The sequence below is a fragment of the Athene noctua genome, chromosome 30 (genome assembly GCF_965140245.1).
Source record: "Athene noctua chromosome 30, bAthNoc1.hap1.1, whole genome shotgun sequence".
Taxonomy (NCBI): domain Eukaryota; kingdom Metazoa; phylum Chordata; class Aves; order Strigiformes; family Strigidae; genus Athene; species Athene noctua.
The window spans coordinates 1,855,312-1,881,572 of record NC_134066.1 but is presented as its reverse complement, the minus strand read 5'-3'; the positions used below and the strand labels follow the sequence as shown (position 1 = coordinate 1,881,572).

Genomic DNA, 26,261 nt, shown 5'->3' with positions numbered 1-26,261 from the left:
TGTGTGTGAGTACACATGGGGGTACACAGGGGGGTGTATGTGTGGGGGTACACGTGTGGGGGTACATGTGGGGAGGTGTATGTGTGTGGGGGTACACGTGTGGGGTTGTACGTGTGTGGGGGTACATGTGTGGGTGTGTAAGTGTGTGGGTACATGTGGGCGTACACATGGGGTGTACGTGGGGGGGGGTACACGTGTCAGCAGGTGTGCACACGCGTGACGGGGGTGCACACACACACGTGTCTGTGCCCGAGCATGCGCCCGTCTATCGGTGTCCGTCTGTCCCGGGGTCCATCTGCCCGTGGGTCTGTCCCCACGTGTCACCGTGTCCCGCTGTCCGTCAGCCCAGGTGTCCGTGTGTCCGTCCCCGTGTCCGTGTGTCACACACGTGTCTGTCCCGGCGTCCACGTGTCTCTGTGTCCCGATGTCCGGCCCAGGGCCTGTCTGTGTGTCTGTCCTTGTGCCGCAGGTCTTTGTCCTGGGATCTGTCCGTGTGTCCGTGTGTCCGTCCGTGTGTCCGTGTGTCCGTCCCTGTGTCCGTGTGTCTGTCCCTGTGTCCGTGTGTCCATCCTTGTGTCTGTGTGTCCGTCCCTGGGTTTGTGTGTCCATCCTTGTGTCCGTGTGTCCGTCCCTGTGTCTGTAGGTCTGCCCCTGTGTCCGTGTGTCCATCGCTGGGTCCGTGTGTCCGTCCCTGCGTCCGTGTGTCCGTCCCTGTGTCCGTGTGTCCGTCCTTGTGTCTGTGTGTCCGTCCATGTGTCTGTCCCTGTGTCCATCCCTGTGTCCATGTGTCCGTCCCTGTGTCCGTGTGTCCATCCTTGTGTCTGTGTGTCCGTCCATGTGTCTGTCCCTGTGTCCATCCCTGTGTCCGTGTGTCCGTGTGTCCGTCCCTGCGTCCGTGTGTCCGTCCTTGTGTCCGTGTGTCCATCCCTGTGTCTGTGTGTCCATCCCTGTGTCCGTGTGTCCATCCCTGTGTCCATGTGTCCGTCCCTGTGTCTCAGGGCCCGTTCTTGTGTCCATCCGTGTGTCCGCGTGTACATCCCTGTGTCCGTGTGTCCGTCCTTGTGTCCGTGTGTCCGTCCCTGTGTCCCTGTGTCCATCCCTGTGTCCCAGAATCTGCCTCTGTGTCCGTCCCTGTGTCCGTGTGTCCGTGTGTCCCTCCCTGTGTCCCGGGATCTGTCCCTCTGTCCCTCCCCGTGTCCCTCTGTCCCTCCCCGTGTCCGTCTGTCCCTCCCCGTGTCCCGGGATCAGTCCCTCTGTCCCTCCCCGTGTCCCTCTGTCCCTCCCCGTGTCCGTCTGTCCCTCCCCGTGTCCCGGGATCTGTCCCTCTGTCCCTCCCCATGTCCCTCTGTCCCTCCCCGTGTCCGTCTGTCCCTCCCCGTGTCCCGGGATCAGTCCCTCTGTCCCTCCCCGTGTCCCTCTGTCCCTCCCCGTGTCCGTCTGTCCCTCCCCGTGTCCCGGGATCTGTCCCTCTGTCCCTCCCCGTGTCCCTCTGTCCCTCCCCGTGTCCCGGGATCTGTCCCTCTGTCCCTCCCCGTGTCCCTCTGTCCCTCCCCGTGTCCCTCTGTCCGTCCCGGCTCTCCCGGCGCAGCGTCCCCCCTGTCCATCCCTCTGTCCCTGCGTCTGTCCCGGCAGCTCCCACCCTGCGGCCGCGGGCGGTGACCGGCGGGGGCGGGGCGGGACGGGGCGGGGCGGGGCGGGGCGGGGCGGCCCGGGCAGGGCCGGGAGCCACCGGGAGCCACCGGGAGCCACCGGGAGCCACCGGAGCCGCCGCCCGTTATGGAGCCCAACAGCCCCCGCAAGATCCAGTTCACGGTGCCGCTGCTGGAGCCGCACCTCGACCCGGAGGCGGCCGAGCAGGTGCGGGGGGGGGGAGTGTGGGGGGGGGACACGGACACACACCGGAGAGGGGGGGGGACACACACACACCGGGAACACCCCGGGGCTGGGCGGGGGGAGCCGGGTGGTCCTACCGGAGGGGGAGTGGGGGGGGTACGAGAGGCTGCGGCCGCGGTGTCGGGGCGGTGGTGGCCCCCCCCCGGGTGACACGGGGACGCTGCTAGGTTGGGTGTAACCCCCCCCCCCCCCCGCTCCCCGGTACCGGGGACAACACCCCACACCCCCTCAGTGTGTCACACCCCCCCCACCCCCCCGCGCAGAGCAGCCCCAAACCCCCCCGTGGGGACCGGGGGGGACCGGGGGGGACCGGGGGTGGCGGTGCCAGGGCCATGTGCTGGCTCAGCGCGACGCCGCCGGGACGGTCCCGGGGCGGGGGGGCGTGGGGGGGCGTGTGTGCGGGGGGGTAGTGTAGGGTTACGGCCCCCCCCGGGGCCCTCCAGCCCTTGCTCAACCCCTGGAGGGGATCCCAGAATAGCGCTGGGGACAGGATGGCCTGGCCGGGGGCAGCGGGGGGGACACAAGGCAGGGCTGACCCCCCCCACCCCACCCCGGGCAACCTGACCCCTCGCCCCACTCCGGCTGTGCCCCCCCCCCCGCCACCCTGGGGGGCAAGAGGGGTGTTGGGACAACACCCCCCCCACACACACACGCACACACACTGTGATGGGCTTGAGGATGCTACTGAGGGGCTGCGGGGGGGGGGCCAGCCATTCCCCCCCTCCCTCCCAGACTGGGGGGGGGGTTACCCAGTAGCCGGGTGGCTGGCGAGCGAGGAGCCGGTGCGTGCCAGCGGCGCGGGGGCGAGTGGGGGGCCACCTCCCCCGCGAGCATCTCGGCGGCGCTAAATACGGCCACGCACCATCTGGGGCTGCCGCACGGCTCATTTGCAGCGCGGCCCCCCCAGGAATGAGGGCGAGAGCCGGGGGGGGGGACACACAGACACAGACACACACGGGGAGCTGCTGGGGGGGGGACGTGGGGCACCCCAGCACCCACCTGGGCTGCAGCGAGGAGCGGGGGGGGTGTCCGTGTGTCCGTGGGCCACCTCCCGTCACGGTCGGGTTATGGGGTGAGGGGGGGGGGGTGTGTTGGGGGGGGGGGGTCAGGCACGACCCTGCCCTGGGGTGTCCCCTGCTCGTCCCTGCCTCAGTTTCCCCTCCCAGGGGAGTTCAGCCCCGACTGGGCAGCGCTTGGCAGGGCCCTGGGTGGTGGCAGCGGGTGACAATGCTGGAGGGCAGGGGGGGGGGGGAGTTGGTGATGTGTGTCCCCCCACCCCGGGTTTATAACTCCCCTTTTTTGGGGTGTCCCTGCAGGGGAAGAACCCCCCCCGGGTCCCCCACATTGGGGAGGGGGGGGGGCTGGCACTGACAGAACCCTCGGCCACATCAGCCAGGCGGGGAGGGGGTGTCCCCATGTCCTGCAGGTTTGTCCCCAACTGTCCAGCCCCACCCTCCAGAAGGACCTCCTTGTCCCCAGGGGTCTTCTCGAGTCCCCCATGTCCCCCCCCTCCTTGACCTACACCCCCCACCCCCCCCCCAGGAGCACCCACCTGCCCAGGCCCTCCTGGGTGCCACCCATGGGTGCCAGGCCCGTGTCCCCAACTCCACCCTGAGCTCGGTGGGGACCTGCTGAGGGACGAGCTGGACCCTGTCCTGGTCCCTGAGCCTGTCCCCATTCCGGCTGCCCCCCGCTGGGGGTTGGAGGGTGCAGCCCCCCCACCCCCCCCGCAGTGACGCTGCCGAGGCCGAGCTCCTGCCGCTCCCGGCCGCGGCGTGTCTTAATCGATGGTGGAGATTGATCTAAAAATAGCGGCGGCGGCCGGGCCGGGAGGGATGGAGGGAGCGAGGAGGGAGCGAGGAGGGATGGAGGGAGTGAGGAGGGATTGAGGAGGGATGGAGGAGGGATGGAGGGAGTGAGGAGGGATTGAGGAGGGATGGAGGAGGGATGGAGGAGGGATGGAGGGAGTGAGGAGGGATTGAGGAGGGATGGAGGAGGGATGGAGGGAGCGAGGAGGGATGGAGGAAGGATGGAGGAGGGATGGAGGGAGTGAGGAGGGATTGAGGAGGGATGGAGGAGGGATGGAGTGAGGAGGGATTGAGGAGGGATGGAGGAGGGATGGAGGGAGTGAGGAGGGATTGAGGAGGGATGGAGGAGGGATGGAGGGAGCGAGGAGGGATGGAGGAAGGATGGAGGAGGGATGGAGGGAGCGAGGAGGGATGGAGGAGGAATGGAGGAGGGATGGAGGGAGCGAGGAGGGATGGAGGAAGGATGGAGGAGGGATGGAGGGAGCGAGGAGGGATGGAGGAGGAATGGAGGAGGGATGGAGGGAGCGAGGAGGGATGGAGGAGGAATGGAGGAGGGATGGAGGGAGCGAGGAGGGATGGAGGAAGGATGGAGGAGGGATGGAGGGAGCGAGGAGGGATGGAGGAGGGATGGAGGAGGGATGGAGGGAGCGAGGAGGGATGGAGGAGGGATGGAGGAGGGATGGAGGGAGCGAGGAGGGATGGAGGAGGGATGGAGGGAGCGAGGAGGGATGGAGGAAGGATGGAGGAGGGATGGAGGGAGCGAGGAGGGATGGAGGAGGGATGGAGGAGGGATGGAGGGAGCGAGGAGGGATGGAGGAGGGATGGAGGGAGCGAGGAGGGATGGAGGAAGGATGGAGGAGGGATGAAGGGAGCGAGGAGGGATGGAGGAAGGATGGAGGAGGGATGGAGGGAGCGAGGAGGGATGGAGGAGGGATGAAGGGAGCGAGGAGGGATGGAGGAAGGATGGAGGAGGGATGGAGGGAGCGAGGGAGGCAGCGAGGGCCTGAACCGCCTGGGTCCCCCACCCAGTCCGGGGCGCGAAGGCGAGCGCAGCCCAAGGTGCTCAGCTCCCCCTGGGTGACCTTGAGCAGGTGACATCGGGGGGTGTGTGTCCCCCCTCCCACCCCAGCCCCTTTTTTTTTTTGGGGGGGGGGAGGACACACACACAGCCCCGCCTCACACCCTGGGGAGGTGTTAGAGCAGCCGGGGGGGTGGCTCTGCCTTCCCCCCCCCCCCCCCCCCCCCCACCGGGGGCTGCAGGGCCCGATCCAGCCCTGGGCGGGGGGGGAGCCTGGTCCAGGCCAGGGTGTCAGGGTGGGGGGGGGTGGTTGGACCCTGACCCCAAAGCAAAGTCCCGGGGGGGGCTCTTTGGTGGGTCCCTGGCAGGGACAGGGCGATTCCGGGCGATTCCGGGCGATTCCCGGCTCCTTCTAATCTCCGTTTAAAATCCACATCGCGGGTTTCTATGGCAACGGGGCCGACACGGAGAAGATGCAGAGCGAGGGGCCGGGGGGGGGGGGGAGTGAGGAGGGGGGGGTGGGCTGGGGCCGGGGAAGGTGGGGAGGGGGCTTCCTCCACCCGCCCAGCCGTTCATCCGCCTCATTAGCATCTCATCAGCATCTCATTAGGCATCCCGCCTCATTAGGGAATCCTCGCTGGGAAATTCTTTTTTTGGAGCAACTCAGTTACTGGGTCAGCAGGGAAAGGGGTCGGGGGAGCGCCCGGGGTGTCACCGCTGTCACCACTCCGTGTCACCGCTGTCGCTGGGCACGGCCACCAAATCCTCCGATGGGGCCACCAAAAAAAAAAAAAAAAAAAAAAACACAACAAAAGCGAAGGCACTGGGAGGGGGGATGAGGGGCGGGAGCAATCCGGGATGCTCCAGGTGACCTTGGCCAAGGACACTGTGCCCGCAGAGGAAGGGCAGGGCCCCGGCGGTGTCACACACCGATGTCCCCAAGCGCTTCCCGGGGCTGGGGTGTAATTAGCGCCCGGCTGTCGTTAGGCCTGGCCGGGGGACGTTGATTTAACCGCCATGTGTGTCCGGCCCTGGGAGCCGCTGGGCTCCGGGCCCTGGCCGGCGTCCTCTGTCCCCATGAGGCCACCACCGCCCTGGGGACAAGGACATTGAGGCGTCGTGGTGGTGCTGGTGGGGGTCTGGGTGGGTGTGGGGGGGTTTGGGGTGCAGCTGCGAGTCCCAACTCTCTCCTCTGTGTGTGTGTGTGTGTGTGTGTGTCCCCCTCGCCCCGCCCCAGATCCGGAGGCGCCGACCGACTCCGGCCAACCTGGTCCTGAGCAGCGACCAGTCGTCCCCAGGTGGGTCCTCGCGTGTGTCACCCTGTCACCCCCCCGGGGGTCAACCCACTCTGGGACCCCACTGTGGGGTGCTTGGGGACCCCCCTGACATGACGCTGAGGCCCACGACGCGCTGGTCGCAGCGGGGACTCATCCTGCAGCCGGGCACAGCAGCACCCCGTGTCCCATGTCCCCAACCCTGGCGCACTGTCCCCACATCCCTCCCCGCTTGAGATCGGGGGCCCCCCCCACACCCCCCCGTTCAGCCCATCCATCTCTGGGTGAAGCAGCTGCCGGTGACACTGTGCTGGGGACACCGGCGCGGGGCCACCACTGCTGGCACGGGGAGCAGGGGACACCGGCTGTGACATTTAAGAGCGCTCCGGTCACCAGCCCAACCAGGCATGTGGCCTTTGGGGACAGGGTTGGACCCGGCTGGCAGCTGTCACAGACTCCCTGCCCGCTCCCCCCCGCTCCCTGAGCTGTGCGGTTTTGTCTGTCCCCTGATTTGGGGACACCCCAGTAGCTGGGAGACTCTGTCCCCAAGTGCCACCTCCAGACCCAGCACCCGCTCGGGGCAGCGGCTGTGAATAAACCCTGGGGGGGGGGGGGGGATCACCCCGCGGGGGTGTCAGGATGTGACCCCAGGGGCTGGTGGCGTAGGGACAGAGTTTGGGCCACGGCAGGGGATGCTGGTTCCCATGGCAACGCGGGGGGGGGGCGATGGTGATGCTGGGGGACCCGTCCCAATGGCACCCAGTGACAGACAGACCCCGTGGGGCCGGATTCACGGTGGGGGGAGCAGGATGGAGCCCAGCGCCCCGCCCCCGTCACCACTGACCTCTGGTCCTTCTGTGTCCCCCCCGTCCCCCCCCATGTGCCCCCCCAGAGATCGATGAGGACCGGCTGCCCAACCCCCTGCTGAAGGTAGGTGCTGCTGCCACGGGGGAGCCCCCAGACCCTCGGGGTACCCCCAGGGTGCTGCCACCATGGGGGGGGGCCAGCCCCCAGCCCCCTCAGGGTACCCCTAGGGTGCCCCCCCACTCACGCACCCCCCCTTTCCCTTGCAGTCGGGTCTGGCCATGTCACCCCGGCAGAGGAAGAAGGTTTCCCGCACCACCCCCACCATGAAAGGTATTTGGGGGGGGACGGGGGGGGGGGGGGACACACGGACACACACAGGGGGTGACAGTGTCCCCCCCCCTTTCCCCAGCACCCCAGGGGGTGCCACCACCTTTGTGCAGCCCAGGGCAGGAGCGCAGCCCTTGGCCTAGGGGTGGGGGGGGGGGGGAAATGCCACCAGAGGGGACAAGGAGGTGACGCAGCTCGCAGGGGGGGTCCCCGGTGTCACCGGGAGCGTGGGGACGGTCACCGCTGCCCCCCACGTCCCCCCCCCCCCCACCCCCAGCGCTGCTCCCTGCCTGGCAGAGCTGCAGATGATGGTGGAGCATCACCTGTGCAAGCAGGCGCAGGGCGAGGAAGAGGAGGAGGCGGCTGCCACCGGCCAGGAGCGCGGCCCCGGCCACTGCCACCACGGTGACACCGAGCACAGCCACAGCCCCGGTGGCACTTGCCCACTGGCCACGCACGAGGGTGGCCCCGGCCCTGGCGAGCGTGAGTATTGCTGCTCCCCCCCCCCCCCCGGCCCCTTGACTCTGCCCCAGGAGCCTCCGGGGGCAGGTTGGGGGGGGGGGGGGGGGATTGGGGGTGCTGGGGTGGTTTTGGGGGGTGCAGCAGAGGGGGCTGAGCTCCCCCCCGCCACCCCACAGCACCCGCAGGGACCCACGGGGACGGGCGGCAGTGCCTGGCCGAGGGGGGCACCCATATAGCACCGAGGGAAGGGGCCAGCAAGGGCGCTGCCAGCGGCCAGTAGGTATGTACTGGGGAACTGGGAGGTACTGGGGCACTGGGAGAGTACTGGGGGGGTACTGGGGCACTGTAATGGGGTACTGGGGCACTGGGAAAGTACGGGGGGGGGTACTGGGGCACTGTAATGGGGTACTGGGGGGGTACTGGGGCACTGTAATGGGGTACTGAGGGGTACTGGGGCACTGGGAAAGTACTGGGGGGGTACTGGGGCACTGTAATGGGGTACTGGGGGGTACTGGGGCACTGGGAAAGTACTGGGGGGGTACTGGGGCACTGTAATGGGGTACTGAGGAGTACTGGGGCACTGGGAAAGTACTGGGGGGGTACTGGGGCACTGTAATGGGGTACTGGGGGGGTACTGGGGCACTGTATTGAGCCATTGTGTGAGTACTGGGAAACTGGGAGGGTATTGGGGCACTGGGGGGGTACTGGGTCACTGCACTGGGACACTGCGGGTTACTGGGGCACTGGGAGAGTACTGGGACACTGGAGGGGTACTGGGACAGTGCGAGGGTACAGGGGCACTGTACTGGGACACTGGGGGCTACTGGAGCACTGTACTGGGACACTGGGGGGTACTGGAGCACTGTACTGGGACACTGGGGGGTACTGGGGCACTGGGGGTTACTGGGACACTATACTGCGGCACCAGGGTGATACTGGGACACCACAGGCGCATCCTGGGTGCCACAGCAGGGAAGGGGACGATGCCACTGGGCCAAGGGTGACACCGGGGCCGAGGGTGACACCAGCGCTGCTGGGGATGGGGCAGGGATCGGGGGGGGGGGACCCTTCCCCGTCCCCCAGCACCGTGCCCTCCCCGTCCCCAGGTGCCAGCGGCGGCAGGAGCGAGGCCGCGGCCGGGCCGAAGGAGCCGAACGCCGCTTTATTTTTTTTATCTGATCGTTTTCTAAGATTTCGGTGGCTGCTTTTGGGGCTTCCAGAGGAATTTTTTTTTTTTTTTTTTACTGCCGTGGGCAGGTCCCCCCCCCGGTGGGGGGGTGGGCAGGAGGAGTGGGGGGGGCTCTAGGGACAACGGCAAGCCGGGCTGCCCACCCTGTCCCCTCACTGCCCCCCCCCAGGGTCCCCAGGGTGGGTGACACTGGGGACACTGAGCAGCACCCCCCCAGCACAGCTCGTGTCACCCCCCCCGCCCCTTTCACTGCCAGCCCTGGGGTGTCCCCAGGGTCACCCCCCTGTCACCACACACACACACACACCCCAGGGCTGGGGGACACGCGGCCCCCACCGCTCCCAGGGACACGGCGGGGGGGGTGCACGCACTTAGGGGGGGAGACCTGGGCGTTTGCACACCCCCCACCACCCTGCACGCACACGCGTGTGCACACACAGGCATGGGGGGGCCCCACGCGCACTTTGCACATGTGATCAGCATGTGTGTACCCACAGAACACGCGTGCACATGCCTGGGCAGGCACGGGGACACACACCCCCCCTGCTCCCCCCCGCGCCCCCCAAACTCGGCCGGAATTAAAGGGATCCCTTCTCCCCACCGCCTCCTCATTGCCTTCGCGCCAGGATCCCCACCTTGGGTGCTGGGGGGCAGCACCCACCTCTGGGGGGTCCAATCCAGCCCTGCTGCCTCCCCCCTCCCCGTCACCCCCCCACTGGAGTCGAGCCGAGTCGCGGGTGCAGGAGCCGGGAAGGGCGGGGGGGTGGTGGTGGTGTACGGTTTTATTAATTGCTCGTTAGCGGCGGCACTTCATTTCACATGCGTGTGGGGGTGAGCGCGAAGGGGCTGGGGCAGGGAGGGGGGGGGCTCTGCCAGCGGTGACCGGGGTGGGGACACGACGCGTTACCGCGGGGTAGAAAAGTACAAACACAGACGGGCCGGGACCGGGGCCACGGCCGGGCAGCGCAGCCGGAGCCGGGAGGCCGGAGCGGGAGGAGGCTGGAGCTGGAAGATGCTCTGGGCACGCTGCCGGGATGCCGGAGGATGCTCGAGGCTCAGCAGAACACCGGAGGATGCTCGAGGCTCACCGGGATGCCGGGGATCCCGGAGGATGCTCAAAACTTGCCAGAATGCCAGAGGATACTCAAGGCTCACCAGGATTCTGGAGGATGCTTGAAGCACACCGGGATGCCGGAGATGCCAGAGGATGCTCAAGGCTCATCACAATACCAGAGGATGCTCGAGGCTCACCGGGATGCTGGGGGACGCTCGAGGCTCACCGGGATTTCCAAGGGATGCTCGAGGCTCATCAGGATGCCGGAGGACGCTCGAGGCTCACCGGGATTTCCAAGGGATGCTCGAGGCTCATCAGGATGCCGGAGGACGCTCGAGGCTCACCGGGATTTCCAAGGGATGCTCGAGGCTCATCGGGATGCCGGAGGACGCTCGAGGCACACCAGGATGCCAGGGGATGCTCGAGGCTCATCGGGATGCCGGAGGACACTCGAGGCTCACCGGGATTTCCAAGGGATGCTCGAGGCTCATCAGGATGCCGGAGGACGCTCGAGGCTCACCGGGATTTCCAAGGGATGCTCGAGGCTCATCAGGATGCCGGAGGACGCTCGAGGCTCACCGGGATTTCCAAGGGATGCTCGAGGCTCATCGGGATGCCGGAGGACGCTCGAGGCACACCAGGATGCCAGGGGATGCTCGAGGCTCATCGGGATGCCGGAGGACACTCGAGGCTCACCGGGATTTCCAAGGGATGCTCGAGGCTCATCAGGATGCCGGAGGACGCTCGAGGCTCACCGGGATTTCCAAGGGATGCTCGAGGCTCATCAGGATGCCGGAGGACGCTTGAGGCTCACCGGGATTTCCAAGGGATGCTCGAGGCTCATCGGGATGCCGGAGGACGCTCGAGGCACACCAGGATGCCGGGGGATGCTCGAGGCTCATCGGGATGCCGGAGGACACTCAAGGCACACCAGGATGCCGGGGGATGCTCGAGGCTCATCGGGATGCCGGAGGATGCTCGAGGCACACCAGGATGCCGGGGGATGCTCGAGGCTCATCGGGATGCCGGAGGATGCTCGAGGCACACCAGGATGCCAGGGGATGCTCGAGGCACACCGGGATGCCGGAGGACGCTCGAGGCACACCAGGATGCCAGGGGATGCTCGAGGCTCATCGGGATGCCGGAGGATGCTCGAGGCTCACCGGGATGCCGGGGGATGCTTGAGGCTCATCAGGATGCCGGAGGATGCTCGAGGCTCACCGGGATGCCGGGGGATGCTCGAGGCTCATCAGGATGCTGGAGGATGCTCGAGGCACACCGGGATGCCAGGGGATGCTCGAGGCTCATCAGGATGCTGGAGGATGCTCGAGGCTCACCGGGATGCCGGGGGATGCTCGAGGCTCATCAGGATGCTGGAGGATGCTCGAGGCTCACCAGGATGCCAGGGGATGCTCGAGGCTCATCGGGATGCCGGAGGACGCTCGAGGCACACCAGGATGCCGGGGGATGCTCGAGGCTCATCGGGATGCCGGAGGACGCTCGAGGCACACCAGGATGCCAGGGGATGCTCGAGGCTCATCGGGATGCCGGAGGACGCTCGAGGCTCACCAGGATGCCAGGGGATGCTCGAGGCTCATCAGGATGCTGGAGGATGCTCGAGGCACACCGGGATGCCGGAGGATGCTCGAGGCACACCGGGATGCCGGGGGACGCTCGAGGCACAGTGGGATGCCGGGGGATGCTTGAGGCACAGCAAGGCGGGAGGGAGCAGGGGGGAGGGCGGGGCCATGCTGGAGCAGCGATGCTGGGAGCACACCGGAGCCAGGAGGTGCTGGAGGGCCCCCAGGACTGGGGGATGCTGTGGGGACACTGGAGCTGGGTGGGTGGAGTGGGGGGCTGGAGACCCTCCTCCAAGACCAGGGGGCGTGTTGGAGGGACCCTGGAGCTGGGGGATGCTGGAGCCAGGGCCCAATCCTGCTCACACACTGTGCCCCAGCCCCAGCTCCCAGCGCTGCTCCGGCCCCCCACGTGCTGCCCCCCCAGCACCTCGCTGCCCCCCCCGGCTCCCAGCCTGGCCCACAGCGCGTGGGGCAGGACCCCATGGGGAACCTCCGAGGCGCCTTTGGGAGCAGCGGACCCCGGGGACAGGCCCCCCGAGGACGTGTCCCCAGCCCGGGGTGACACAGAGCCACAAATCCCAGGAGAGGGATGGCGCAGGGGGACATTAGGGGCCACCCCTCACGGTGTCACCAGCCAGAGCCAGCAGGCACAGAGGGGATGGTGGTGGCCCTCGGGGCATCGGCGTAGCCAACATGGCTCCTCCATCCCTCTGCTGTCCCCGGTGTCACCATCATTGTCCCCAGCGCCCCCCGCAAGCACCCGGCTCCCTCCCGTGGGGCGAGAAGCAGCTTTTTTAAAAAGCCATAAGGACAAAACCCGGAGCGGGGTGGGGGGGTGCCGGGCTGGCGTGGCAGTGAGAGGGTCGGCGTCACCATCACCCGTGGCCAGAAGCCACGTGGCTCGGTGGCCGGTTTGGCACAGGCAGCCGGGGCTGGGGGGCTGCTCCTGGCGCGGAGGTTGGCACCGATCCGTGCGCGGCCCCGGGCGGCTCCTTCCCTGCAAATGGTGCTGAACTCGATGGCGTCGAAGACTTTGGGCGAGACGGCGTCACGCGGCCGGACGAGGATCTGCCAGCGGGGTGGGGACACGGGCACGGCGATGCCACCAAGCCCCCGCCAGTTTGCACACACCCCCTTGTCCCTGCCCGCCCCCCCAGCACCCACCTCGCTCCTCCCGGGGTTATTCCACGTCCCCGTTCTGCCTGTGCCGGCCGGGGGCCGCGGGCGGCTGTTCCTCGCAGGGTGACAACTCCTCGATGGACGCCTGGTTGGTGATACCTGCGGCGGGACGCGGGGCTGGGGGGGCCGCTCCAGCCACCCCCGGGGGGGCCGGGACCCCCTTAACTCATCCTCCCAACCCAGGAGTCACCCACCCTGTGCTTGGGTCACCTCCCTCCCCACCCAGGCACAGGCTTGGCCTCGCGCGGCGCTGGGGCAGTCCCGGTCGCCTCTGCGGTGGCCGTGGTGGCCGTGGTGGCCGTCACCTACCGCTGGCCGCCCGCTCCTTCCACTTCTGCTTGTTCTCCTGGATGTACTTGGACCAGGTGGAGCGGAACCCGGCCAGGTCGGCTTTGATGTCCCCCAGCTCCAGGTGCTCGTCCAGGGACGGCTGCCGCCACTGCGAGCTGCGGGGACAGGGACGCTGGGAGCGGGGCAGAGCACCCGCCGCCACCCCCTCAAACTCCCGAAAGAAGTAGGTGCCCCCCCCTACCCTCTCCCCTGCGGGGAAGGGGAAACTGAGGCCGACCTGGGCTGCTGGCCGCTGGCCGCTGGGTTGCCCTTGGCCTTGGTGCCGTCCTCGGCGAGGGGCAGCACCATCTTCTCGGCCACGTCGGTCAGCACCGAGAAGGTGGGTTCCACGATGAAGTCGATGAAACCTGCGGCGGGGAGGGGACACGGCGTCGATGAGGGACACGGTGGCAAGGACCGGTGGCTGGGGGGGGACCTTGGGGACCCACGTACCCACCACTCACCGATCTGGGACTGGGCCACCAGCGTGGAGGTGCGGTCGCAGAGGGGCGAGAAGGGCAACCCCAGCTCAGCCTCCTTGTCCCCCTGGTAAGATAAGGGAGACATGTCCCCAAAGGGTTGTCCCCACGTCCCACAGCATGTGTCCCCCCCCCCGCAGGTCCTACCTGCCTGAAGAACTCCTCCATCAGGGCTTTGGTCCAGCGGCTGTGCACCGCCCACTGCTTGGTGGGGTGGCTGATGTCGGCCGCGTGCAGCAGCAGCGACAGCACCTTGGATTTATCGATCCTGGGGGGACGGACCCCAGCGTTGAGGTTTGTGTGTCCCCCCCCCCCAAAAAAAAAAAAAAAAATCACATCTGTGTCCCCTCCCTGCCCCGGGTGGGTGCCCGCGCTCACCTCTCCAGCTGCTGCAGGGACGTTTTCATGGATTTCACCTGCTGGAAGTGGCAGGACATGTCGGTGGCCAGGACCATCTCGATCACCAGCGCCCGCAGCTCCCTGCGCCCCGGGGACAGGGGAGAGTGGGGAGGAAGGGGAGGGAGGGGGGGGGGGGGTGTTGGAAATGCCATCAGGGCCCCGTGTCCCCTCCGGGGACAACCCCGGGGACAGGGACGGGGACCTTACACAAACTCGTCCTTGGTGAGGTTGACAAAAATGTTCATCTCGTCATCCTGCATCATGCGGAACACGGCGCTGATGTGGTGGTTCTCCAGCACCGAGCGGTCGTTGTAGAGGATGGCACAGTCCGACCTGGGGACAGAGGGGACAGTGGGGACCCCGGCATGGCTGGGGGCAGCCCGAGCCCCCCCTGGGGAGAGCGATGACCCAAGGGTGTCCAAACATCCGTGCCCTGGCTGTATCAGTAGCACTGGGTGCCCCCAGGGTGTCCCCAGGGTGCCAGCACATCTGTACCCTGGCCATATCAATGGCACTGGGTGTCCCCAGGGTGCCAGCACATCTGTATCGGTGACACTGGGTGTCCCCAGGGTGCCAGCACATCTGTACCCTGGCCATATCAATGGCACTGGGTGTCCCCAGGGTGCCAGCACATCTGTATGGGTGACACTGGGCGTCCCCAGGGTGCCAGGACATCTGTATCGGTGACACTGGGTGTCCCCAAGGTGCCAACACATCTGTATTCCAGCCATATCAGTGGCCCTGGGTGTCCCCAAGGTGCCGACACATCTGCATCAGTGGCCCTGGGTGTCCCCAGGGTGCCAGGACATCTGTATGCCAGCCATAGGTGACCCCAGGTGTCCTGGGTGTCCTCAGGGTGCCAGCACATATTATCAGTGGCCCTGGGTGTCCCCAGGGTGTCCCCAAGGTGCCAGCACATCTGTATCGGTGACACTGGGTGTCCCCAGGGTGCCAGGACATCTGTACCCTGGCCATATCGATGGCACTGGGTGTCCCCAGGGTGTCCCCAAGGTGTCAGCACATCTGTATCCCAGCCACATGTGACCCCAGGTGTCCTGGGTGTCCCCAGGGTGCCACTCAGTCCTTTCCAACCCCCCCAGTGTCCCCAACATGTCCTCATAACAGGTCGCCAGCCCTGCCTGCTCTGCCGTGCCACCTGCACCGTGCCATGTCACCCACTCCGTATCGTGTCACCCACACCGTGCCATGTCACCCATGCCATGCCGTGTCACCTACACTGTGCCGTGTCACCCATGCCATGTCACCCATGCCATGCCATGCTGTGCCACTGTGCCGTGCCATGTCACCCATGCCATGCAGCGTCACCCATGCCGTGCAGTGTCACCCGTGCCGTGCCATGTCACCCATGCCATGCCGTGTCACCCGTGCCGTGCCACCCCCCCTCACTTGGTCTGGATGTGGAAGCTGTTGGTGGTGCCCGTGTGCTCGTAGTCGTGGATGGCGGCGGCGAAGACGATGGCCAGGACCTCGATCTCCGTCAGGTAGTGCTGGGGGGACGCGGGTGTCAGGGGACCGGGGACGGGCACCGGATGCTCCGGTGCCACCCCACGAAGGGGTGTGGGGTCCTCCGCCCGCGTGTGCTTGCACGGCCACGTGTGACTCCACACCACGTGTGTGACACCCATGCGGGCACGACAAGGCACACACGTGTGTGCCAGGTGTCACCCATGTGTCCCCCCCTCAAAGCCAGGTGTCACCCCATACCCCCCATCACCCTGGTGACAGCGCAGTTGTCTCGCCAGCATCTCCACGGCAACAAGCATCACCCGGACCAGCTGGACCGGCACTGGGTGCCCCAGCCACGGCCCAGACCCCCCGTGGGTGCCCCCCCCACAGCCCCCCGCACCCCGTACCAACATTCCGGTGCGGAGCAAGAAGCAGTGGACGGTCTGGGTGACGTCGGCGGCGTGGACCTGGTTGTGGTAGGGGTTCCGGTACTTTCCGTAACCGGCCTCCAGCGCGTCCAGCAGCGTCGTCAGGAAGACGGCGGGAATCTGCGCCACGGGACGGGCTCGTGTGGGCAAAGCTCAGAACCCAGCCCCCGGGGGGGCACCCATGGGTGGGCAAGGGGGGGTGTGGGAGCACCTTGAAGCGGCTGTTGAGGTTGTGTCGGGTGAAGAGCTCGAAGACGATGGTCCTCAGGGAGTGATCGTCCGTCACCCGGTTCAGCGCGAAGACGTCGAAGCACCACAGGTCGAGGCTCTGGGGGGGAAGCGGGTGAGGGGGGGGGGGCATTGGGCATTAGCCCAGTGCTGGGGGGAGCCCAGTGGCACCCAGCCACACCCAGGGAAGCCCGGTGACGCCGGGGGTGCTCCCCCCCCCCGGTACCTTCAGGCAGTTCAAGACGGAGGTGGAGTAGCTGGGCCCCACGGCCGTGTACGTCCGGCGAAACATCCTGAAACGGGGGGGGGGGTGTGAGGGCTGATGTGGGTGCTGGGGGACACACCTGGGTGCTGGGGGACACACCTGGGTGCTCAGGGACAGACTTTAGGTGCCAGGGGACAAACCCTGGGGGCAGGAGACAGACCTGGGTGCTCAGGGACTTAACCGGGTGTTGGGGGACAGACCCTGGTACATGGGGACCCAGGTGGGTCACAGGGACAGTCCAGGTGCTTGGGGACCCAACTGGGTGCTCAGGGACCCACCTTGGGTGCTTGGGGACCCACTTGGGTGTTTGGAGACCCATTTGGGTGCTCGGGGACCACCCCTGGGTACTTGGGGGACACATTTGGGTGTTTGGGGACCACCCCTGGGTGCTTGGGGACCCACCTGGGTGTTTGGCGACCACCCTTGCGTGCTCAGGGACCCAGCTGGGTGTCTGGAGACCCATTTGGGTGCTCAGGGACACACTTGGGTGTTTGGGGACCGCCCCTGGGTGCTGGGAACAGCCCCTGGGTGCTTGGGGACCCACCTGGGTGCTCAGGGACCACCCCTGGGTACTTGGGGGACACACTTGGCTGTTTGGGGACCACCCCTGGGTGCTGGGAACAGCCCCTGGGTGCTCAGGGACCACCCCTGGCTACTTGGGGGACCCACTTGGGTGCTTGGGGACCACCCCTGGGTGCTGGGCACACCCCCTGGGTGCCATGGGACAGGCAGGGACCTCCGTCCCTCCCAGCCATGTCCCCCTCCCCTCATCTCCCCCACCCCATCCCCCCAGGGGGTGCCCCCAGCACCCACCTTTCCACAAAGATGCCGGCCTGGACGGCGTGAACGATGCTGCGGAACTTGGGCTTCTCCTCCGCCCGCCGCCCCTTGGCTCGGGCCTGCTGGGTGAAGGTGGCCGCTAGCCAGTCCCGCACCTCGGAGGGCACGGCCGCGTCCGAGCGCATCTCCCGCAGCTCATCCTCCGTGTCCAGCATCTGCCTGCGGGGGGGGGGGGGGACACAGACACACCACGGGGCCACGGACACAGTGACATCGGCGGTGGCCACCGTGGCCACCAGCGTGGCCCGCTTGCCCGCCGCGCGGCTCCTGCCCGCACCTGGTCTCGTCGATGTAGACGGCTTCGAGCAGCGAGGCCGCGTACTCCAGGTTCCGCTTCAGCTCCTCCACGTTCACCTCCCCCGTCTCCAGCTGCTTCACCAGGTACCGCAGCCTGGGGGGGCGGGGGGGCCTGAGGGGGTGACACCCCGCGCACCCACACCCACCCCGCGCACCCACACCCACCCCGCGCACCCACACCCACCCCGCGCACCCACACACACACGCACCCCCCGCACACCCCGCACACACACGCACACGCGCGCCCTGACACGAGTGGGCAGCGCCTGGGGGTATGGGGGGGGCACCCAGCACCCAGAGGTGACCCCAACAGCACCCAGAGATCGTCCTGCACCCAGAATTCATCCGGCACCCGGCACCCAGCACCCAGAGGTGACCCCAACAGCACCCAGAGCTCATCCTGCACCCAGAATTCATCCTGCACCCAGAATTCATCCGGCACCCGGCACCCAGCACCCTGCACAGCACCCAGAGCTCATCCTGCACCTGGTACCCGGCACCCGGAGCTGTCCCCAGAGCACCCAGAGCTCATCCTGCACCCAAAATTCATCCTGCACCCGGTACTCAGCACCCAGAGATGATCCCAACAGCACCCAGAGCTCATCCTGCACCCAGAGTCCATCCTGCACCCGGCACCCAGCACCCTGCACAGCACCCAGAGATCAGCCGGCACCCAAAGCACATCCTGCACCCAAAAATTATCCTGCACCCAGAACTCAGCACCCAGAATTCATCCTACACCCAGCACCCAGAGTCCGTCCTGCACCCAGAGCTCATCCCGCACCCAAAATTCATCCTGCACCCAGCACCCAGCACCCTGCACAGCACCCAGAGATCATCCTGCACCTGGTACCCAGCACCCAGAGATGATCCCAACAGCACCCAGAGCTCATCCTGCACCCAGAGTCCATCCTGCACCCGGTACTCAGCACCCTGCACAGCACCCAGAGATCACCCGGCACCCAAAGCACATCCTGCACCCAGAACTCAGCACCCTGCACAGAACCCAGAGATCACCCCGCACCCAGAATTCATCCTGCACCCGGTACTCAGCACCCAGAGATGATCCCAACAGCACCCAGAGCTCATCCTGCCCCCAGCACCCTGCACAGCACCCAGAGATCAGCCGGCACCCAAAGCACGTCCTGCACCCAGAACTCAGCACCCAGAATTCATCCTGCACCCAGAGATCATCCTGCACCCGGTACCCAGCACCCAGAGATGATCCCAACAGCACCCAGAGCTCATCCTGCACCCAGAGTCCATCCTGCACCCGGCACCCAGAGCTGCCCCCAGCACCCAGCACCCTGCACAGCACCCAGAGATCACCCCGCACCCAAAATTCATCCCGCACCCGGTACTCAGCACCCTGCACAGCACCCAGAGCTCATCCTGCACCCGGCACCCAGAGCTGCCCCTGGGGCCCGGCAGGGAGAGCTCACGGATCCGTGCACACGGCGGGTGGGAACACGCGTGTGCACGCACACAGAGCGCATGTGCACACGTGTGTGTCCGCCTGAACAGGCGTGTAAAGGGCGTGCACACGGGAGTGAACACGCACACGCACACACGTGATGGGTGCGCACGTGTGTGTGTATGCACACGTGCGCCCGAACACGTGTGCAAGGTGTGTGTGCACAGGGGTGAACACGTGCACACACACACACGCACATACAAACACATACATGCACACACAAACACTGGGTGTGCACACATGTGTGTCCACACATGTATGTCCGAATAAATGTGCAACGTGTGTGAACACAGGAGTGAACATGTGCGCGCGCGCACACACACAACGGGTGTGCACACGCGTGTGCCTGCCTGAATAGATGTGCAAGGTGTGTGCACATGGAAGTGAACACGTGTACACACAGACACACGCTTACCCAACCCTGCACACACGTGTGCACCATACACACACACGCACCCACGTACACGCGCACTCACACCACAGCTACATACACACCACATGTGCCCCCATGAACACCACCACACACACACGTGTGCACACACATGCACCCCTTTCCACCACACACACGTGTGCACACAAGTGCACCTCTTTCCACCACACACACGTGTGCACCCCTTTCCACCACACACACGTGTGCACACAAGTGCACCCCTTTCCACCACACACACGTGTGCACACACGTGCACCCCTTTCCACCTCACACACGTGTGCACATATGTGCACCCCTTTCCACCTCACACACACGTGTGCACACACGTGCACCCCTTTCCACCTCACACACACGTGTGCACACATGTGCACTCCTTTCCAACACACACACGTGCACCCCTTTCCACCACACACACGTGTGCACACACATGCACTCCTTTCCAACACACACACGTGCACTCCTTTCCACCACACATGTGTGCAGGGAGCTACGCTGACCCCCCCCACCCCAGGCAAGCCCTTCCCCGTCTGACACACGCCTGAACACGCGTGTGCCCGCAGCCGGCGGCCCCCGGCCATCTGTCCGTGTGTCTGTGTGTCTGTCGGGGGGCGCGGAGGCGGGGGGGTGACGGGGGGGGGACACCCCATCTGCTGCCGCCGGGGAAGCGCCGCCCCCGCCCGCTGCCGTGTCCCCCGCTGCCGCCGCCTCGCTCGCACCCGCCGGCGCGGCCCCCCCGGGGTGGGGACACGGGGGGGACACGGGGGGGTGACACACACCCCCCCCCCGGGGACATGGTCCCTGTCCGGGGCTGGGTCAGAGCTCTGGGCACCCTGGGCCCTCCCAGAGGCCTCGCTGGCGCGGCCACCAGCACCCAACTGGTCCCCATCGGCACCCACTGGTCCCCACCAGCACCCAACTGGTCCCCATCGGCACCCACTGGTCCCCATCGGCACCCACTGGTCCCCACCAGCACCCAACTGGTCCCAATCGGCACCCACTGGTCCCCATCGGCACCCACTGGTCCCCATCAGCACCCAACTGGTCCCCATCGGCACCCACTGGTCCCCACCAGCACCCAACTGGTCCCAATCGGCACCCACTGGTCCCCACTGGCACCCAACTGGTCCCCACCAGCACCCACTGGTCCCAATCGGCACCCAACTGGTCCCCACCAGCATCCAACTGGTCCCCATCGGCACCCACTGGTCCCCATCGGCACCCAACTGGTCCCCACTGGCACCCAACTGGTCCCCACCAGCACCCACTGGTCCCAATCGGCACCCAACTGGTCCCCACCAGCATCCAACTGGTCCCCATCGGCACCCAACTGGTCCCCATCGGCACCCACTGGTCCCCATCGGCACCCAACTGGTCCCCACTGGCACCCACTGGTCCCCACTGGCACCCAACTGGTCCCCACCAGCACCCACTGGTCCCAATCAGCACCCAACTGGTCCCCACCAGCATCCAACTGGTCCCCATCGGCACCCAACTGGTCCCCATCAGCATCCAACTGGTCCCCATCAGCACCCAACTGGTCCCAATCGGCACCCAACTGGTCCCCACTGGCACCCAACTGGTCCCCACTGGCACCCACTGGTCCCCACAGCACCCAACTGGTCCCCATCGGCACCCACCGGTCCCCACCCCTGTCACCAGCACCCACTGGGTCCCCACTGGCCCCTACTGGTCCCCATCGGCACCCACTGGCCCCCCAGTCACTGCCACCAGCACCCACTGGTCCCCACCAGCACCCAACTGGTCCCCACTGGCCCCCATCGCTGCCCCCAGCACCCGCTGTGTCCCCCCAGCCGGTGGCACCGTCCGGGCACTGTCACCCCGTGTCCCCGCCGTGGGGGTGGCACATGGCCCGGCCTGTCCCCACCAACTCTGTCCCTTGGGGAAACTGAGGCACGGGGTGCGGGGGGGGTGCAGGGGGGGTCACAGGGTTCCCCCCCCCCCCCGCTGGGGACAAAGCCACCGTGTCCCCACGGCCGGGTGACACCGGGGAGGGCGGGGGGGGGGGCAGCGGGATCCTCCTGCCCGGGAATTGTAATTGGGTTTAATTAGCGGCCGCCGCCCCGCGCCCCAAAAGTGTCCCCATGTCCCCCCCCCCCCCGCGGTGTCACCCCCGGGGTCCCCCCCCCGGCCCCCCCCAGCCCCTAATGACCTCCCGGGCCCCGTTAGCGTGATCGCGGCCTGGTCACACGCTGAGCACACGCGTGTGCGCTTGGGGAGCGGTGGAGACGCTGGGGGGGGCTGTTACACGCGTGTGTGCGCACCTGCACGCGTGTGTGTGCGTGTGCACACGTGGGTGTGAGTCTGCAGGCTTGTGTGTGCACGCCTACACACGTGTGCGTGCGTGTGCAAGCTCCTATGTGTGTGTCCGCACCTGTGTGTGCGCATCTACATGTGTGTGCACATCTACACGTGTGTGCATGATCAAGCTCCCACATGTGTGTGCAGGCGTGTGTGTGGGTGAAAGCTCCCACACGTGTGTGTGTCTGTACGTGTGTATGCGCACATCTACACGTGTGTGTGTGCGCAAGCTCTTATATGTGTGTCTGCACATGTGTGTGCACATCTACACATGTGTGCACATCTACATGCATGCGCATGTGTGCAAGCTGCCATGTGTGTGTGCAGGCGTGTGTGTCTGCAGGGGTGTGTGTGTGCAAGCTCCCACACGTGTGTGTCTGCACACATGTATGTGCACATCTACATGCATGTGTGTGTGTGCAAGCTCCCACGTGTGTCTGTGCATGTATGCAGGCATGTGTGTACATGTGCAAGCTCCCACACATGTGTGTACATCTACACGCATGTGTGTGCATGTACAAGCTCCATGTGTGTGCATGTCTTCACACATGTATAGGCACATCTACACATATGTGTGCGTGTGCAAGCTCCCACAGGTGTCTGTGCATGTCTGCACGCATGTATAGGCACATCTACATGTGTGTGTGCAAGCTCCCACACATGTGTGTGCACATCTACACATGTGCGTGTGCACGTGTAAGCTCCCACACATGCCTGTGTGAGTCTGCAGGCATGTGTGTGCGTGTGCAAGCTCCCACATGTGTGTTTCCACACATGTGCGTGCGTGTGCAAGCTCCCACGTGTGTTTCCACACCTGTGCGTGCACGTGCAAGCTCCCGCACGTGTGTTTCCACGCCTGTGTGTGCGTGTGCAAGTTCCCACGCACACACGTGTGCCCCCTCACACGTGTGTGTGCGCACGCACAAGCTCCCACGCGTGGCTGTTCGCAAGCACACGCCCGGGCGCGTGCACACGCACGCACACGCGTGTGCCCGGCGCACGCCCGCGGCTCCACGAGGCGGGGGGGGGGGGCCCCCGCGTCCCCCCGCGTCCCCCCGCGTCCCCCCGGCCAAGGTGACGGTGACAAACAGCAGCGAGCGCCCGCGGGGGGCCGGGGGGGGGGGCCCAGACGTCACGTTCGACGCCAGCGCGGGCGGACGTGACCTTGGGGAAGGTGGCTGTCACCTTCCCCGCGGCCGCTGACCCCCCCCCGCCACCCCCGGTCACTTTGGGGGGGGGTGGGGGGTGTCCCCCGTGACACTCACCCCTCCCGGAGGGTGCTGGGACCCCCCCGCCGGAGCCTGGGGACAGGGGACGGCTGCGTCACGCTGCCAGGCGGGTGCCACCCGCGCCCACGGGCCGCCTGTCACCACCCACGGGCCACCCCCCCGCTGCTGTCACACCCCCCCCGCTGCTGTCACACCCCCCCCCGCTGTGTCCCGGGGCCTCCCGTGGGGCGCTGCCAGCACCCACAGCCCCCCCCCTCCGCCTCAGGTGGCACCAGTGTCCCCAAAGGCCACCCTGTGCCCCTGGATGGCCTCGGGGTGCAGCCAGCGCTGAGGTGTGTGTGCCCCCCCCCCCCCAGGACACCCCGGGGTGCACCCATGGGTGCTGCTGCCCCCCCCAGTGACCCCCCCGCGACCTGCCATCGCTCCCCAACACTCGGGGGAGGGTGGGGGGGGGGATCCCACACCCCGGGGACATGTTGCAGCCCCCCCCCCTCCCCCCCCCGGCCAAATTGGGGTCCCTGGGTGCTGGGGGGGGGTGGGGGGGGCACAGTCACACTGTCAGTGACCCCCCCAAACCCCCCCCCCCCCCCCCCCCCCCACTGCGGGGGCAGCCACCGGCAATTGCGGGGAGGGGGGGGGCAGGCGGGGGTGGGGGGAGAGCGGGAGCGCAGCGCAGCCCACGCGCGCGCACACCTGCACGTGTGTGCACACGCGCTCCCCGCTCACACGTGTGTACACACACGCGCCCCCGCCCCGCACACGCGTGTGTGTATAGACACACGCACCCTCTCCTTGCACACGCGTGTGTACACACACGCCCCCCTCCCCACACACATGTGTGTATAGATGTGTACACACACACCCTCCCTGCACACGCGTGTGTACACACGCCCTCCCTGCACACGCGTGTGTACACACATGCCCCCTCCCCACACACACGTGTGTATATATGTGTACACTCACACCCTCCCTGCACACATGTGTACACACACGCCCTCCCTGCACACGCGTGTGTACACACACACCACCTCTCCACAGGTGTGTGTACACACGTCACCTCCCCACACGTGTGTGTACACACACACCCCCTGCACACACGTGTATATATACACACACACGCCATCTCCCTGCACACACATGTGTACATACGCCACACACGTGTGTATATATACACGCACGCCCTCCCTGTACACGCGTGTGTACACACCTCCCTGCACACGCGTGTGCATACCCCCAGCACCGTGCGGCGCAGCCGCTTGCACGCTCGGCCCTCGCACACGCGCACCCCGAGAACTCAGGCACAGACGTTTCACGCCCCGGCCTCGTGTGAAACACGCCGGGGGCCGGTGAACGTGCAACACGAGCACGTGGCTCCCGTCCACGTCCCCGCGTGTGCGTGTGTGTCCCCCCCCCCGTGCACCCCTACACGGGCGCGTCCTTCGCCGGCCGCCGCGTGCGGGTGGGCCCCGTGCACGTGTGCCCCTTGCACGCCCACGCCCGTCGCACGAGGACTCGTGCGAGCACACGTGCGAGCCCACGCGTGAGCACGCGGGTGAGGGGGTGGCACCCCTGGGGCCACCCAAAGCCTCTCCAACACCCCCCACCCCCCCCCAACACACCCCTGGGAGCGGGGTGGCACCCTGGGGGGACAGAGGGTGACACCCCCCCCCCACCCAAAGAGTTGGGGGCCCCTCCCCGGTGCCAGCCGGGGTGAGAAGGGGGGGGCCCCCACCCAGCACCCCCAGAGCTGCCCCATCAGCTCCACTGGGGGCTTATGGGTGCCCCCCCCCAAAGGGGTGCAGGAGGGGTCCTGAGGGTGACTTGGGGGGGGTCAGGGGGTTTGGGGGGGGTTCGCTGCTCAGGTGGGCTCCGGGGGGGGGTGATTTGGGGGTCCCAGTTTGAGGGTCCTAGTTGGGGGGGGGGGGGGGAGTCCCGCTTTGGAAGGGGAGGTGCCAGTTTCGGGGTTTCACTTTGGGGGGGCGCAGGTCCCGCTTTTGGGTGGGGGGTGGTGGCACTTTGGGGGTCCAGACTGGGGGGGGGGCATCCCGCTTTGGGGGGGGGGGGTAGGTCCTGCTTTGAGGGTCCCATTTTGGGGGAGGGGGGGGGTGTCCCGGTTTGGGGGTCCCAGTCTGGGGGTCCCAGTTTTAGCGGGGGGGGGGGGGTGTCCCGGTTTGCATGTCGCAGATTTTGGGGGGGGAGGTGCCCGGTTTGGGGGTCCCAGTCTGGGAGTCCCGGTTTCGGGGGGGGGGGGGAGGGGGGGTGTCCCGGTTTGGGGGTGCCGGTTTCTGGGGAGGGGGGTGACCCCGTTTGGAGGTCCCGGTTTTGGGATGGGGGGGGGGGGGATAGGTTTGGTGTCCCGGTTTGGGGGTGCCGGTTTAGGGGAGGGGGTTCCGGTTTGGAGGATCCCGGTTTGTTGAGGAGGGGGGGGGGGCCGGGGGGGGGGGGTCACTCACAGCGCCCGGAGCTTGACCCAGATCTTCTTCCCGGGGGGGCACTTGATCTCCAGCGGGGACGGGCACCCCCCGGCCGGGTCCAGCGCGTCGCGCTCGGGCTCCAGCCCCGGGAGGCTCCGCGGCGGCTCCATCGCCCCTGCGGCGGCGGGGACGCGCCCTCAGCCCCCCCCCACCGGTCCCGGGGCCCGGCGGGCCGAGCAGCCCCCCCAAACCCCCCCCCCCCGCCTCCCTCCCTTCCCCTCCGCCGCCCGGTACCCGGCGGCTGCGCAGGCAGCACCGGCCGGGGCGGCGGAGCTAAGATGGCATCCCGGGCACCGGGCGGGGGGGGGGGGTACCGGGATGGGGAGCACCGGGGGGGGGGGGGGGGGGTGTTACCGGGATGGGGAGCACCGGCGGGGCGCGGGGAGCTTGTGGGGGGGGGGCGACGGACACGACCGGGGATGCTGCGCGCTCCTACCCGGGGATGCTCGGCCGGGAAGCGCCGGTACCGCCGCGCTCCGGTGCTGCCGTGTCCCGGCTTCCTCCTCCTCCTCCTCCTCCCCGGTTCTCCCGCCGCTACCGGCTCTGCCGCCGCCGCCCGGGGCTCGCCGCAACTTTCCCCGAGCCGGCACCGGCGGGAGGGGCGGGGAGGGGCGGGGGGAGCCGGGGGCGGGGGCCGGTAACCGGGGCCGCCCAGCCCCGCCGCCGCGCTCAGCACCGGCCCGGGAATTGGGGGGGGGCGGGAGCAGGTGCCCCAGGACCCCCCATAGGGGTTGTACCCCAGGACCCCATGGGGGGGTCCCCAGGACCCTTATGGAGCTATTGGGGGGGGTCCCCAGTGTCCTTGTGGGGCTACGGGGGGTGTCAGGTGCCCCAGGACCTCATCGGGGGGGTCCCCAGGACCCCTATGGAGCTATAGGGGGGGTCCCCAGGACCCTTGGGGGGCTACGGGGGGTGTCAGGTGCCCCAGGACCTCATGGGGGGGGGGTCACCAGGGTCACTATGGGGCTGGAGGGGTTGTACCCCAACACCTCTATGGGGGGGTCTTCAAGA

The 26,261-nt window shown here is 67.4% G+C and overlaps 2 protein-coding genes across 3 annotated transcripts; one reads left to right on the top strand and one right to left on the bottom strand.

The window, feature by feature from the left end:
• The first annotated feature begins 1,701 nt into the window (after positions 1 to 1,701).
• PPP1R1A (protein phosphatase 1 regulatory inhibitor subunit 1A) lies at positions 1,702 to 9,362 on the top strand. Of its 2 annotated transcripts, XM_074929470.1 has the most exons (7): positions 1,702 to 1,857; positions 5,957 to 6,017; positions 6,886 to 6,923; positions 7,067 to 7,130; positions 7,425 to 7,610; positions 7,766 to 7,869; positions 8,696 to 9,362. In XM_074929470.1, the coding sequence occupies exons 1-6, from the start codon at positions 1,777 to 1,779 to the stop codon at positions 7,867 to 7,869; spliced, it is 534 nt and encodes a 177-aa protein (XP_074785571.1). In that variant the 5' UTR covers positions 1,702 to 1,776; the 3' UTR covers positions 8,696 to 9,362. The 2 variants fall into 2 exon arrangements, with proteins under 2 accessions (XP_074785571.1, XP_074785572.1); XM_074929471.1 differs by lacking the exon at positions 8,696 to 9,362 and having other exon boundaries at positions 7,775 to 7,869.
• Positions 9,363 to 12,346: 2,984 nt separating this feature from the next.
• Positions 12,347 to 25,839, bottom strand: PDE1B (phosphodiesterase 1B). Its single transcript, XM_074929457.1, has 16 exons — positions 25,687 to 25,839; positions 25,230 to 25,365; positions 17,305 to 17,418; positions 17,001 to 17,186; positions 16,149 to 16,215; positions 15,906 to 16,022; positions 15,674 to 15,814; positions 15,207 to 15,307; positions 14,007 to 14,132; positions 13,779 to 13,880; positions 13,548 to 13,668; positions 13,386 to 13,467; positions 13,160 to 13,289; positions 12,901 to 13,037; positions 12,577 to 12,690; positions 12,347 to 12,480 (listed from the first exon to the last, which is right to left on the bottom strand). Exons 2-15 carry the CDS (start codon positions 25,358 to 25,360, stop codon positions 12,593 to 12,595), a joined length of 1,653 nt encoding a protein of 550 aa, XP_074785558.1. The 5' UTR covers positions 25,361 to 25,365; positions 25,687 to 25,839; the 3' UTR covers positions 12,347 to 12,480; positions 12,577 to 12,592.
• Positions 25,840 to 26,261: the final 422 nt, after the last annotated feature.

Coding starts and splice junctions, on each gene's coding strand:
- PPP1R1A (XM_074929470.1), top strand. CDS start 1,777: ATGGAGCCCAACAGCCCCCGCAAGATCCAGTTCACGGTGCCGCTGCTG. Junction 6,018..6,885: donor CAGCGACCAGTCGTCCCCAG/GTGGGTCCTCGC, acceptor GTGCCCCCCCAG/AGATCGATGAGGACCGGCTG. Junction 7,131..7,424: donor CACCACCCCCACCATGAAAG/GTATTTGGGGGG, acceptor CCTGCCTGGCAG/AGCTGCAGATGATGGTGGAG.
- PDE1B (XM_074929457.1), bottom strand. CDS start 25,360: ATGGAGCCGCCGCGGAGCCTCCCGGGGCTGGAGCCCGAGCGCGACGCG. Junction 13,468..13,547: donor TGGAGGAGTTCTTCAGGCAG/GTAGGACCTGCG, acceptor TTATCTTACCAG/GGGGACAAGGAGGCTGAGCT. Junction 13,290..13,385: donor GGTGGCCCAGTCCCAGATCG/GTGAGTGGTGGG, acceptor TCCCCGCCGCAG/GTTTCATCGACTTCATCGTG.